Source organism: Chiloscyllium plagiosum, unplaced genomic scaffold (genome assembly GCF_037043375.1).
Source record: "Chiloscyllium plagiosum isolate Xiang-an unplaced genomic scaffold, Cpla_swu_hap1 HiC_scaffold_18, whole genome shotgun sequence".
NCBI lineage: Eukaryota > Metazoa > Chordata > Chondrichthyes > Orectolobiformes > Hemiscylliidae > Chiloscyllium > Chiloscyllium plagiosum.
Genome location: NW_028270156.1, coordinates 60,280,883 through 60,296,325, shown reverse-complemented (window position 1 = coordinate 60,296,325; position 15,443 = coordinate 60,280,883). Strand labels below are relative to the sequence as shown.

Here is a 15,443-nt window from a genome sequence, read left to right as displayed (position 1 = left end):
CGAGTCCTGGTCTCTCGGACCAATAGAAATATCTTCCCAACATCTACTATGTCCAGGTCATTCAGTATTCTGCGTGTTTCAATTAAATCTCCTCCATCCCGCATCCTTCTAAACTCTGGGTCTATACTCAGAGTCCTCAAAATGTCCCTCATACGTTAAGCTTTACATTCTTGTGAATTCTTCTGAACATCCAGTACACCTTTCCTGAAATATGGGGTTCAAATCTGCACACAAATCTCTAAACGTGGTCTGAGCAAAGCCTTATTGAGTCTCAGAAGTACATCCCTGCTTTTATATTCAAGCCCTTTCAAAATAAATGCCACCTCTTTCTAACTACTGACTCAACCTGCAAGTTTACCTTGAGAGACCTCCAAAGTCTCTTTGCACTTCAGACTTCTGAATTTTGTCCCCAATTAGAGATGTCTATGCCTCTATTCTTCCTACCAAAGTGCATGACCTCATACTTTCCCCACATTGTACTCCATCTGCCACTTCCTTATCACTCTCCGAACCTGTCCAAATCCTACTGCAGCTGCCCTGCTTCCTCAATGCTGTCTCTCTATTTATCTTTGTATAATCTGAAAACGTAGCCATAATAGCCTCAGTTCTTTTCTCTACATCGTTAATGTATAGTGAATAGTTGTGGTCCCAACACTGCTCTTTGCAGAACATGACTGGTTACTGGCTGCCATCCCAAGAAGGACCCTTTTATCCCCACTCTCTGCTTCCTGCCAGAGCCAGCCGCTATCCACACCATCACAATGGGCCCTTACCTTACTCTGTAGTCCCCTGTGTGGCAACTTGTCAAAGGCCCTGAAGGCCAGGTAGATAACATCCATTGGTTTTCCTTTGTCTAACCTGCTCATTACTTCTCCAAAGAATTCAGCAGATTTGTGAGGCATGACCTCCCTTCTCCATAGAGAAAGTGAGGGCTGCAGATGCTGGAGGTCAGAGCTGAAAATGTGTTGCTGGAAAAGCGCAGCAGGTCAGGCAGCATCCAAGGAACATCCTTGGATGCTGCCTGACCTGCTGCGCTTTTCCAGCAACACATTTTAACCTCCCCTCTCCATGCTGACTTTTGCCCTACTTTACCATTCATATCCAGGTATTCAGAATTCTCATCCTTCACTATGGATTCCAGCATCTTACCCACGACCGAGGTTAGACTGATTGGTCTATAAATTTCAGTCTTTTGCCTTATTCAGTTTTTAAACAGGGATTCCTGATGAAGGGTTTTTGCCCAGAACATTGTTTTTCCTGCTCCTCGGATGCTGCCTGACCTGCTCTGCTTTTCCAGTACGACTCTAATCTCGACGTTTAAACAGGGGTCATGTTAGCAATTTTCCAGTCATCTCAGACCCTCCCTGATTCTAACAATTCCAGAAAAATCACCAGTATCTCTGAGGTGTAGTCCATCTGGTTCAGGTGATTTATTCAACTTCAGTCCATTCAGTTTTTCTAGCACCTTCTCCTTGGGGATGGCCACCAGACTCAGCTCTGCCCCCAACAGGCCTTCCACAGTGAAGACTGATGTAGTTATTCAATTCCTCAGCCATTTCCTTGTTCCTCACTCCTATCTTGTGCCATTTCCCAACATCCTCCTTTGACTGTTTCATGTCTAACAAAACTCTTAAATTGTCCACTATATCACTGGTTGGCTTACACTCATATTTAATCTTCTTCCTGCAAATTTCTTGCTTTGTTGCCCACTGTAGGTCTTTGTAAGCTTCCCAGCCCTGATTTCTCACTGCCCTTCACCACATTATATGCTTCTATGCTATCCCTGACTTCCCTAGTCAGCCATGGTTGCCTCATCCTCCGTATACCAGGGTTTTTTTCCTCAGGAGGAAGCTCAGATCTCTCCGGAATGATTCCCAAAATCTCCTGGTCTTTCCAGCTAGGCTTCTCTCCTAGTCAAATCTACCTAGCTCCTCTTCGTGCGTGCATTCATATATAACTCCTTCAGATCGGTACAAATGGTTCCGCTTCATTATTTAAGAGTGTACTTGGAAGCTTTGATTGCTCACCTTTTCCATACACGTCCTATTTGTGTATGCTGGAGATTTTAATAACCTCTTGAGTTCTGCACTCCTACCTCCTCCTTTAATTCCTAGAGCTCCTGGAAGATTGGGCCAGACACTTGTGAATTCCTGACAAATTCACCATTTGGTCAGTCTTTTCTTTGAGAGAACAGTTCCATTGTACAAAATAAAAATCACTAATCAGTGATTTCATCACTTTGTAAGATCACAAACGCATAAATACAAGCCCATCACTATTTAAAAGTGAAAAGTACACCCCTACCTTCATTCAGCCCAATTCAATTTTTATTTTGCACTAATTCAAACTTAGATCATTAAAAAGTAACACTCCGCACATGCTACTGCTTGGTATAGCTGAATTAATTTTTGCAATGCCTCTTATCAGCAGCACTGTACTTACATACAGCATCTGCTCATTAAGATCAATGACTCCAAGCAACATTCACAATTCTTGTTCCATCAGCTAGTCAAGACAGATACAGAAGGTAGGGATATCTTTAAAAGGCAGTAACCTATATGTACTTCAAATTAATAGGTCTTTAAGAACCTGGTTGAAGAGTCTGAATTAGCACTTCAACTAATATCTCCAAAGCCAGGTTCTCTCTCTCTCTCTCTCTCCCAACTATCAGTATTAAGTGGCAGCCACTTAGGTGGATAGTGAAACTGAACCCAACTACAGTACCTTTTTGTGCTGCCCAGCCACAACAAGCTTGATTGAATAGAAATTAATCCCAGTACACACAATTCTTATACTAACCCATTGAAAGGTCAAAGATGATGGTGAAAATATAGACAATGAATGTAAAGCATAGCTAAAACTAGAATCATTAAGATCCTTCCTCTAACTTGGAAGAGGAGAGAAAAAAGGGTACAAAGGGAACAGCTTTTTTGGACAGCCAACATTCCCCCAAAGCAAATCAGCATTCAATTTTTGCTTTATTGCTCACTCGCTGGTTTGCACACAATCCATTTTAAATACCATTTACTAACAACCATCCATTAGGACACAAGAGTTTTATTTTAAAAAGTTTAGAATCTAGTCAAAGAGACCAAAGCCCATGTCATCATCTGATTCTTCAGATTCTTCTTTCTTCTCTTCTTTCTTTTCTTCAGCTGATTAAAACAAAATTAGACAGTTAAAACCAAGCCATTCATTTCAACATGACCATAAGTCAGAGTGAGGATTCAAATAAGCATAAACCCATAAACAAAAATCAAGCCTCTGTTCAATCATTTATTTGAACATGTTGAAACTATTCAGGTCAGCTGAGCCTTTGCTGGTCCAACTGACTTGTTGCAGTGGTATTTGTTACTAAGGACAGTCATGGTGACATCTTAAATGGCTTTGAGAAGATTTGTAGCTCAGTTTGAGGCTCAGGTTGTAAGTTTGCTCACTGAGCTGCTGGGTTTGCTGTCAGGCGTCTCATCACCACACTAGGTAACATTAGTGAGCCTCTGGTGAAGTGCTGGCGCTCTGTCCTGCTTTCTATTTACATGGCTTGGCTTGTTAAGGTGGGTGATATCATTTCTGGTTCTTTTTCTCAAAAGGTTGCTAAATTGGGTCGCAACACACTGCAGTACCCAGGAACTACGAGCAGAAAATACCTAGACACTGTATTCAAGAACAGGTACCCAATAAACAATCTACCGATTCTTAAACAACAAACCCAAACAAGACGACAACATGCCCAGAGACTCTATCCACACCATATAAATATCTTAGATAATTACCAGGCTACTCAGACCCCTTGGCATCATGGTAGCCCACAAACTCACCAACACACAAACAGTTACTCATGAACCTAAAGGTGCCTGTACCAACAACCAGCAAAATGAATATCATTTACAAAATACCCTGCAAGGACTGCAACAAACACTACATCGGATAGACAGGCAAGAAACTAGCCGCCAGGATACACAAACACCAACTAACCACCAAGAGACATGACCCACTACCACTAGTATCTATAAGGATACACACAAAGAACACCACTTCAACTGGGACAACACATCCATCTAGGACAGCCTAAACAGAAACATGCGTGGGAATTCCTAGAGACCCGGCATTCAAACCGGAACTCCATCAACAAACACAGCGATTTGGACCCCATTTACCAACCTCAGAAAAAGAACAGGAAATGATATCACCCACCATAACAGACCAAGACAAATAGAAAGCGGAACAGAACACCAGCGCTTCACCAGAGGCTCACTGATGATGTTACAAATCCTCCAGCTCAGTGGGCCAACTTGCAACTTGATCTTAAATAATTATTCTGAAGTGCCTCCAATCTCTATCTGTAACACTGGGTGTAACAAACAATTTACCACCTCTGCTTTATGATACTCAGCTTTGTGAAGCAAGCAAATGTATCAAATGCTGCACTTTAGTACTGGACCAGACACAAAAGTCACAATTTAAACCAGAAGTTAATCCTATCCAAATAACGAGACAATGAGCACTTACCAACAGCTGCTGCAGCTGGAGCAGCACCACCTGTAGCACCAGAAGCTGCGACCCCACCAGCTGGGACACTTGCAAGTTTAGCATTGCCTAAATAGAAAATTCATTAGTCAGCGTAACACCACAATACACTTTCCCCTCCTCTACCACAGATTCCAAAATCCATATTTCCACAGGCAAGCAAAGATAAGCTTGTCCCACAACCCACCACAGAACAAGGCATCAAGGGAAAGAAACTTGAAAAAAAAACTATATTAAAAATCATTTGGGAGTGGGGAGGATTGAGTTACGGCTACTTTCTCTGGACAGAAGGGAACAGAAAATTGCAGTTTTTTTGCTGTGACAACTTCCATTGCTTTTCAGGTCTGTGGTTGGGGAGCAATAATAGAACTGACCTATACTCCCAGAGGAGAAAGTGAGGTCTGCAGATGCTGGAGATCAGAGATGGAAATGTGTTGCTGGAAAAGCGCAGCAGGTCAGGCAGCATCTAGGGAACAGGAGAATCGACGTTTCGGGCATTAGCCCTTCTTCAGGAATGAGGAAAGTTGGTCCCGCAGGCTAAGATAAAAGATAGGGAGGAGGGACTTGGGGGAGGGGCGTCGGAAATGTGATAGGTGGAAAGAGGTCAAGGTTAGGGTGATAGGTCAGACTGGGGTGGGGGCGGAGAGGTCGGGAAGAAGATTGCAGGTTAGGAAGGCGGTGCTGAATTTGATGGATTTGACTGAGACAGGCTGGGGAGAGGGGAAATGAGGAAACTGGTGAAATCCGAGTTCAAATCGGATTTCACCAGTTTCCTCATTTCCCCTCTCCCCAGCCTGTCTCAGTCAAATCCATCAAATTCAGCACCGCCTTCCTAACCTGCAATCTTCTTCCCGACCTCTCCGCCCCCACCCCAGTCTGACCTATCACCCTCACCTTGACCTCTTTCCACCTATCACATTTCCGACGCCCCTCCCCCAAGTCCCTCCTCCCTATCTTTTATCTTAGCCTGCGGGACCAACTTTCCTCATTCCTGAAGAAGGGCTAATGTCCGAAACGTCGATTCTCCTGTTCCCTAGATGCTGCCTGACCTGCTGCGCTTTTCCAGCAACACATTTCCATCTATACTCCCAGAGCCAACCATAACAAAAGGAAGCATAATACAGAGGAACTTAGATTATCCAAAGGAGATCTTGAGGTCCCAATAGAAGCATTATATCAAAGAGCTGTTTCGACCCAGATCGCGTATTTTGTTTACGGTGATTAAAAACTATCTTGACTCATTGAAACGCTGCCGAGAACAGTCTCTGAAATGGCTGACCTCCTGCCCACTCTACTCCACCTCCCACTTTCCATGGAGTTCTACACAGGGGTGACCCCTAAACCTCCCCCTTCCCCAGATAATCTCTCCAACTTGCCCTGTACAGGGCAGAGGTGGAACTTGTCAAAAAGCTGCAGTAAAATGTTGTGTCTGTGTGCACGCACTCTATTTGGAGACTTACCCCACAAAGGCAGCAACAGTCTTACAGTTGGTTCCCACTTCGGCTGCCCCAACGTGGAGGGGGGCTGACGGGTGTTGGGGCGGTGGAGCCAGGGTCTCGCGCTCTGTGTGCTGCAGTCTCCTCTCCTGAACAGGGAGTGGACTTAACAGAAAACTCCGAGACCCAGAGGGGAGGCATTGAATCGATTAACAAAATCAATTATCCGAAAGAAATCGCTCCCACCCATCTCAAGTCAATCAGATAACTGAGGTTCCTCTGTAATGTGAAACAAGGCTTTGGCACCACAGACGCAAGGAAGACTTTTTCTACTGGCTGATATTTCAAGATAACCATAGCCATAAGACAAGGTATTACCCATGTAGGACTGAGACGAGGAGAAATCTTTCACCCCAGAGACCACAAATGTTTGGAATTGTCAATTCCAGACAGCTGAGAACGCTCAGTGGATTGGTATATTCACGACAGCGAAAAAGCGAATGGGGGCCACAATACTGGACAATATAGCTCGCATGATGTGCCGACTCCTGTTCTTATTTGGAGAGTTCTTACTTTTGGCATAACATTAAATGTTCCTGGAAACTGGTTGTTCCCGTTTAGTTATAAATCAATCAAACATCACCCATCACTCTGAACACCATTATGGATTGCTTACATTTGTAGCACCTATTTTACAGGTAAAGAATTTGAATATCCCATCAGATTTCCATTAATCCCTTTGCACATCTCATCACAAATACCGTCTCATGCTTTAGCTATACACTGAAACTTGAACACGAAGTGTCCAAAAGATTAAAATAACATCTGTCCTCACATTAAACATCATTTAAGCCTTGGTACAGTAATAGCATACTTGCTTCTGAGACAGGACTTGAACATTATTTGCTTGACAGTCAACACAGCAACAAACATGATGCATTTTGAAAGATAGATTAAACCAGGCTACAGTCTCCCCCCTCAGGTAGAAAAAATCCCAAGTATTTCACCAACAGCCATCTTTCTAATACAAGAGAAAACAAATCACCAGGTCATCCTCCCAATTTGAGAGAAGCTTGTTACATGCAAACTAATGATACTACATTACAGTGATTCAGTGGATTGGGTGTGAAGAGTTTAGCCATGTCGGAAGGTGTGAAAAGCACTGATTGAATAAGTTAAAGACAATAATTATATATGACTAGTGCTTATTACTATGATATCCAAGGGAAAAACAATTGAGTGTGAGGTGTAGGGTTGCACACAACAGGAGAGTCAGCAAAAACAATGTACGTACAAACAAATATCCCCCAAAAGCAAAACTATTGCTCCACAGCTAATGAAACCTAGTCAAAGAATGTCACGATTGAAAGAAAGGGAAAACAGAGATCCAAAAATCATACAAACCTGATCAAATAATATGCCCTGGAGATATTGGCTAAGGATGCCAAAAGAACCCTCCAGTTCTAACTACTGCTATAGGATCTGCTCCCACCTGAGGGGACAGATACAGCATTGCTAAACACCTTTTGATAGATGCAGAACATCCACTAGTATGTACTGAAGTTTCAGCTTAGATAGCATGCTTAAAGCTTGGGACTTAATCTGCACTGGAATCAAGAAAACAGCACTTAACCAAGGCTGACTATTGTATCAAATTGTCAGTTGAAGTTTAAGCGGAAGCATCTCAAGCACTACCTTCAACTGTAAAAACATTTGTTTGTAAAAAAAAACTGAACCTCTAAAGAGCAGAGGTCGAAAAACAAATTTCAGATTTATGGTCCTGGCAGCTGTAAACTTAGTTACCAATGGTGGAATGGTGGAACTTAAAGATGCTACAATTGGAGTAACAAAGATCTTGGGAGAATGTTTGGGCTAGAGGCAGCTGAAGTTAGGCATGAGTGCCCTTCTTATGCCCGAAATGTCGATTTTCCTGCTCCTCTGATGCTGCCTGACCTGCTGTGCTTTTCCAGCACCACACTCTTGACTAGCATCTACAGTACTCACTTTCGCCTGAAGTCAGGGATAATTGAGGTCACAGAGGTACTTGAAAACAAGGCAAAGAATTTTAATTTTGAATGTTTCCAAAATGGAGATTAAAAAGCAGAGCAAGTGACTGGAGAAATGAATTGGATGCAAGATAGGATAAAAAAAAGTATCATGTTCAATATGTTTAGCAGTATTTGTGGAGAAAGGAACAGAGTAAATGCTTCAAATTCATAAATAAGAGTCATCCTGAAATGTTAACTTTACTCTAACCTTAATTGACTTACAGTAGGGAAACAAAGAACTCCTTGGTTCATTAATGTCGAGATTACACCTACACTTTCACTGGTGACAAAGATTTATTTCAATAATATTCTGTTTACACCTTGGTAATCATAGCAGTATATGCATTTGCTCAGCAAAATACAGTGGCATGGTGACTCAGTGGTCAGTACTGCTGCCTCACAGCGCCAGGGACCCAGGTTCGATTTCAGCCCTAGGTAACCATCTGTGGGATTTGCACATTCTGTCCCAGTGTTTGAATGGGTTTCCGTTGGGCGCTCTGATTTCCACCCACAATCCAAAGATGTGGAGGTTAGGTGAATTGACCATACTAAATTGCTTATAGTGTTCAGAGATGCAGGGGGTTAGGTGCATTAGTCAGGGGTAAATGTAGAATAATAGGGTAGGGGTGGGTTACACTTACGATTATGTTAAACAAGGTTACTTACCAGCAGCGATGACATCATCCACGTTCTTGCCTTTCAGCTCACTGATAACCTGAAATTCATTTATAATATGATCACCATCAGAAGAGTGAAAATTCAGCCAATCGCAGCATGCTCAAACCCAGAGAAACTAATACCTTATTCAGTCGTTCATCATCAGCTTCAATACCAACACTGTCTAAAATCTTCTTAATGTCCTTTGAAGATGGTGATGTATTGCCACCCAATACAGCAAGGAGATAAGCTGCGACGTAACGCATTCTAAAAAAAAAGGGAAGAATTTAGCTTCAGTTATCCTTGTATAGAAAAATTGCAAAAGATATTTGATTGCTATTTGGCAGAAAGCACAAACTGTTGATTTCTTACAGCATTGTAGTTTCCACAGTAGCTTTTTAAAACAAACTTTTCATCTATTTGTTAATCAATTTCTCTTTAATCCCTGGTCCAGATGGCATTAGGGCACAACTCCATGGCCATTAGTTGCCTTCAGCATTAACAAGACCACAGTGGACCCATACACATTTCCAGAAACAGGCATTGTCACGAAGCTCCACAATACACAAACAGCTAGTGGAACCTGAGGCATCATCTTTCTTTTCAGGCTAGTCTGTATTCTACAATCCATGCCCAATGTCACTTTAGCAGACTGGTCCCCTACATTAAATCCAAAGCCATCACTATGAGCAAAAAGTTAATGCAGGTCAATTACTGCTCGAACTTAGGAAATCTATCAAATAAATCATGGAGGAATTTTGTTTGGCTGGGGTGGGTAAGAGAAAACTGACAAAGGAGCAGCACTCCAAAAGCTGGCACTGCCACATAAACCAGTTGGACTACGACCTGGTGTTGTGCGATTTTTAACTTTATCCAACCCAGTCCAACACGGCCACCTCCTCATCAAGGTAGGTAAGATTTGTGGAACAATTGAGGTGGGGGAACCAAGCCTAATAAATATTTTCACATCGTGCATGCGGACATGTTAAATGGTTCCCTAGCAGGGTTTTTATAAGGTGCTCATTTTATTGTAAATTACTTGACCTGCTTCATTATTCGCTACCCCACAGCTCCTTTGACATCAGGTCCTGAAAGCCCCTGTAAAAATCAGGTACTTGCAAAACCAAATTTCTTGAAGCGCGTAAGAAACTGTGGGGTTGGAAAGCAGCTTTGCAACTTGCAGAACAGTTTGCAATACTTTTAAGCTCCCCTGACTTGATGGTTACCTCACTTGAGCGAACACATACAAAAACGTGAAAGAGGTTAGCGTGCAAGGGAGGGGAGTATCGAAAAGGTGCTTTTGCAGGGATAGCGCCTGGAGCCGACCCCGTGGCCCGCGCGCCATGGAACGCAGGCGCCGCTTACATTCCAAAAAGGAACGCGGCGGCGCCGGCACAATCGAGCAGGCCCAAGGGCACGTGGAGAGACCGCGCGGCCTCCACTTCCGGCTGATCCCCGTTCCCTTCGGGTACGCGGCGGCCCTCCGCCGACAAGGCCTCGGCAGTGGAGGGATGAGGCTACCGCCGGGGCCACCGGTCTGATGTGACGAAGAGGACCGGGGGAAAAATGCGGTGAACTCACCTGACGGGCCGGGTGAGGCAGTCGGGAGCGGAGCAGGAGCAGGCCTGGCCTCTGGTCTCTCCTCACACAGTGGGCGTCGGACGCTAAAAGAACGAGCCTCGACGTGACACTCAGACATAAAGGACATGCGCCGGCACGCCCCAATATCATTGGACACGCTCGAGCCAATAGGAACAGCCGGTTGAATAACCCTTCATCTCATTGGTCACAAGTTGTCGTCAGCTTTATCAGGATGCAGAGTGGGTAAGACAGAGCAACGAGCTCCAGGAATCGTTTATTATTAGCAATAAAGGCTGTAGCAAGATACTGTAAACATGTACTTGGTATCTCTCTGTATGATTGACAACAGAAAGATACTTTTTGATTTTCCTGTCAGTGCAAATGGGAAATTCAGAAACTGCAGCCACTACTAATATTCTTATAGCCCTGGTTAAAAATCACAACAACAAGTTATAGTCCAATAAGTTTATTTAGAAGCACTAGCTTTCAGAGCGCTGCTCCTCCATCCCTATTAGTTTTGCGTGGCTGGATGAAGAACTGGTTGTCAAAGGTGAAAACGTGTTCAAGAATGAAGCGGATAATTTGTAGGATAGTGCTCAGAGGTTGGCAGTTGTTGGTAGTGACTACTGAGGCTGTTGTTGCGATATAGTCATCGTGTGGGATGATGGTGTAGAGTGCTGAAACGTGCATTGTTGAAGAACGTACTCGGTTTGACTGGTCCGTGTGGGATATAGGTAAACTAATGTTACTTCTGCAGTTCTGCAATTATAATTTCTGATACAAAGTAAATGAACTCACATCAGTGTGTGGTTGTTTTGGCCGGGAGCTGAGTCAACAAGAATGGAAACTATGTGGAGGAAATATATAATTGTTTTTGTATTAGATGAAATTGTATGTCAGCATGAAACGTGATTGCAAAACAATGGTAGATATTATGGGCAAATAGATAAGATGTTGTGAGGGGATGAAGTTAGGCCAGATACGCCTGTACAAATAGTAGGTATAAACATCTGTTTCCCACTTTTACAGAGACACAGGAACAAACCCTAATTAAAGAGGTCATAGGGATCAGAGTGGCTTCGGGAGAAGCCCAGATGGAAAGAGTAGATACTGATGAAGAAAGAATATGCCTAACAATGACCTGCAGCGGGATGAGGTCAAACGGCCTTGTGAGGCCAGAGTAAAGCATTTTGTCACAGACAAGGCCGGATAAGGCAAGAGATAAGCAGGAGTAGTGGGACCAGTCTTAGGGAAGTGGAGGATGTAAACGGGGGGGAAACAATGAAATAAGAAAAAAATATGTAGGAACCAAATTATATAAATATCGAGAGTTTGTTGAATTTGGTGTGTATGTCCTCTGTCTTGCTTGGCACTGGACATCACACCCATTTGCAAGTGTAAAAATAAAGGACACTACTGATTCAGATTTTGTCTCGGACTGCAATTATTGAAATGTGTGAGCATTGTTTCTCACAATTGGGGGCTGTCAAGGATTTTCTTCCATCGCCGGGGGGAGTGGCTGGCCTTGGACACTGGGAAGACGCATCCCGTTCTCTATTGATGAGCGGTCTCGTGTCCTGGTTTGGTCCGCTCCCTTGGGCGACTGGTATGGATCCCACAAGAGAGACATCTGAATCAGACAGTAATAGGAGCTCGATAAAACATACGGCGACAAGGGGCCAGGCAACTCTGTGCACAGACCAAGGTAAGAAACATGACTTTTAAGTATTGCCTTGGTGGCCGGGAAAAGGGGTATTTACTCGCTGAGGGACTAGCGAGGGCCCCGGGAAATGGGGGGTAGGCAGAGTAGCTGTCACGGAGTAAAGGAAGAAGAAGAAAAACTCCCTGGTAACATTCCTCCTGAATGTCCGTTGGGGAGGATGTTGCGGGAATGGACAAGTAATACTTGGACAAGGGCAAAAGATAAAAAGAAAATGATTAAATATTGTTCTTTAGTATGGACCAAAGACCCAACCCTTCGTCCGGCTGTCTTCTGGCCAAAGTATGGTTCGGATGAGGATTGGGTCTGTCAGTATTTAGATTTGAATGTGAATAAAAAACAACCTTTTAGTCAAGAGGAGGCGGACTATACATCCTGTTGGAAGGGCAGTTTGGGAATGATGGTAGTAAAGACAAAGGATTCCCCCTCTGTCCCACCTAGTCCCTGGGATCCTCTTGGCTGTTTGCCCCCCCCCCCCCCACCCCGTACCATAAAATCAGGTTAGGTGAACATGGGGGAGGAGGAGAGACAGACAGACAGGGACAGGGAACGGATGATTCACAAGAGGAGGATGAGGGGGGCGGTGGACGGGGATGTTGTTGTTCCTGACCCTCAATCCTCAGCAAAAGAAAGGGAAGCTACAGTAGATGTAGAGGAGGCCTCCGGAGGATCTAAATCAAAGCCTAAGGGGGGGGGGGTAAACAAAAGAAAAAAGGGGAAGAACGTAACGACTTATCCCCTTCAGGAGGTACCAATAGGTGACAAAGAGATTGGGTTTGTAAGTGCCCCCCTCACCAGTGGGGAGGTCAGAACATTTAAAAAGGAAATGAAGGTCCTGGTTGAGAATCCGGTGGGGTTGTCTGAACAAATTGATCAATATTTGGGGCCAAGTCTGTATACCTGGGCTGAGTTAATGTCTATTTTGAATATACTATTTACTGGAGAAGAAAGGGGACTTATATGAGGAGCCGCCATTAAAATATGGGACAGGGAACACCCGATTGGAGATGGGGATGCTGGACAGGGAGAGGTGAAGTTTCCCCTCAGAGACCCCCAGTGGGAAAACCAAAACCCGGAGCATAGAGAAGAAATGAGGGAATTGAAAGACCTGGTTCTAAAAGGAATAAGAGAGGCAGTGCCGAAGTCACAGAATTTGACTAAAGCCTTTGAAGTTAGACAGGACAAAGATGAGACTCCCTCAGCTTTCTTGCAAAGATTAAGGGACTCAATGCGGAAATATTCTGGAATGAACCCTGAGGACCCAGTGGCACAGGGTCTTTTGAAAGTACATTTTGTGACAAAGGCATGGCCAGACATACAGAGAAAGATACAGAAGATAGCAGGAGTGAAAAACCATTAGATGAATTGTTAAGAAAGGCACAGAAAGTGTTTGTAAAGAGGGAGGATGAGAGACAAAAACAGAAGGTGAAAATGATGGTAGCTGCGGTTGATGAGGTAGTTAAGAAAAGAATGGAACCAATAGTGAGCAACCGGAGCAGCGGGTGGCAGCATGTTGGACAGAGAGGAAGAGGGAGAGGACAAGGGGGAGCATTTGAAAGAGGGTTCGAGAGACAGGGGCAGAGATGGAGGTCTCCACAGGCAGGATGCTATTATTGTGGGAAGATAGGGCATTTTAAGCGGGAGTGTCCTGATCTACAAAAGGGAAGAAAGGGCAATTCCGCTTATGAATTTTGATGAAGAATAGGGGTGTCAGGGGTTCCTGCCCTCGGGAGCCCACCAGGAATCATTGATAAACCTGAAGGTGGGACCCTATAGGGAAGAGGTAGTCTTCCTAGTAGATACGGGGGCAGCACGGTCATCGCTGAATTTTAAACCAAAGAAAGTAGAAATGTCGACATGGTCAATTACTGTTTCAGGGGTAAAAGGGGAAGGATTTACTGTTCCAGTATTTGAACCTATGATGATAGAAGGTCCTAAGGATAGGGTCATAGGGGAACTGCTGTATATCCCTGATATAGGAAGTAACTTACTAGGGAGAGACTTAATTATCCTCTTAGGACTGGAGATTGGAATTCAGGAAAAAGAATTAGTTGTACAAATGGCAATGTTGACAGAGGATGTGGAGAGAGAGATAGACCCTATTGTATGGGCTAGAGAAGGGAATCGTGGAAAACTACAGATCCCTCCCCTTCTAATAAATTTAAAACGGAAAGGGGACATTGTCTGTGAGCAACAATATCCTATTTCCATAGAAGATAAACGAGGACTGCAGCCAGTAATTGAAGGACTGATTAGAGATGGAGCCATGCATGTCTCCTTATAATACCCCAATTCTACCAGTGCGGAAATCTGATGGAATTTATCGATTGGTGCAGGATTTGAGAACATTAAATCGAATAGTACAGATCAGGCACCCAGTGGTGCCAAACCCCTATACGTTATTAAGTAAGATCCCTCATGACCACAAATGGTTTAGTGTGATAGATTTAAAGGATTCCTTTTGGGCCTGTCCCTTGGCGGAGGAAAGTAGGAACTTGTTCGCCTTTGAATGGGAAGACCCTAAGACAGGACGGAAACAGCAATACTGGTGGACTGTGCTCCCCCAGGGGTTTACGGAATCCCCGAATTTACTTTGACAGATGTTAGAACAAATATTGGAGAAATTTAGCAACCCCAAGGGGACTACCCTGTTGCAGTATGTCGACAACCTCTTAGTAACAGGAAAAAGAAGAGAAAGAGTAGTAGAAACCACTAACAAATTATTGAATTTCCTGGGTCAGCAAGGACTGCGATTATCTAAAAACAAATTACAATATGTGGAGCAAGAAGTAAAATACTTGGGACATTTAGTGAGTGAGGGCAAGCGAAAGATAAGCCCGGAACAGATAGAGGGAATAATGGGGATGCCACTGCCCAGCACTAAACGGGAGTTACGCAAATTTTTGGGTCTAACGGGATATTGCAGATTGTGGATAGATTCCTATGCTCAGAAGACTAGGAAATTATATCTCAAACTATTAGAGGGGGAGCCAAAATGTCTAAGTTGGGATGATGAGGAAAAATAACTAGTTGAGAAACTCAAAAGCGATCTGATTCATGCCCCCGTGTTAGCCTTACCTTCCCGAGATAAACCTTTCCACCTCTTTGCTACCGTAGATAAGGGAGCGGCTTTGGGAGTATTAACTCAGGAGGTGGGGAGGGATGAGACAGCCAGTAGCATATCTTTCGAAGCTATTGGATCCAGTATCCTGGGGATGGCCTGAGTGTGTGCAGGCTGTGGCTGCCACTGCACTGTTGGTGGAGGAAAGCAGAAAGCTTACATTTGGGGGAGCCCTAGTAGTGAGCACCCCACACCAAGTGAGAACGATCCTAAACCAAAAAGCTGGGCGATGGTTGATAGACTCACGGATTCTGAAATATGAGGCGATATTAATAGAAAATGATGATCTAGTGTTGGTCACTGACAATTGTTTAAATCCAGCTGCCTTTCTTTGGAAAGGGGAAGGAGACTCT

The 15,443-nt window shown here is 43.9% G+C and overlaps 1 protein-coding gene across 1 annotated transcript; it reads right to left on the bottom strand.

Annotated features, from left to right (window-relative positions):
• Positions 1 to 3,041: 3,041 nt before the first annotated feature.
• On the bottom strand, positions 3,042 to 10,379 carry rplp2a (ribosomal protein, large P2a). The gene is made up of 5 exons (XM_043706167.2): positions 10,250 to 10,379; positions 8,812 to 8,935; positions 8,678 to 8,726; positions 4,510 to 4,596; positions 3,042 to 3,155 (listed from the first exon to the last, which is right to left on the bottom strand). Exons 2-5 carry the CDS (start codon positions 8,932 to 8,934, stop codon positions 3,079 to 3,081), a joined length of 336 nt encoding a protein of 111 aa, XP_043562102.1. The 5' UTR covers position 8,935; positions 10,250 to 10,379; the 3' UTR covers positions 3,042 to 3,078.
• Between the last annotated feature and the right edge of the window lie 5,064 nt (positions 10,380 to 15,443).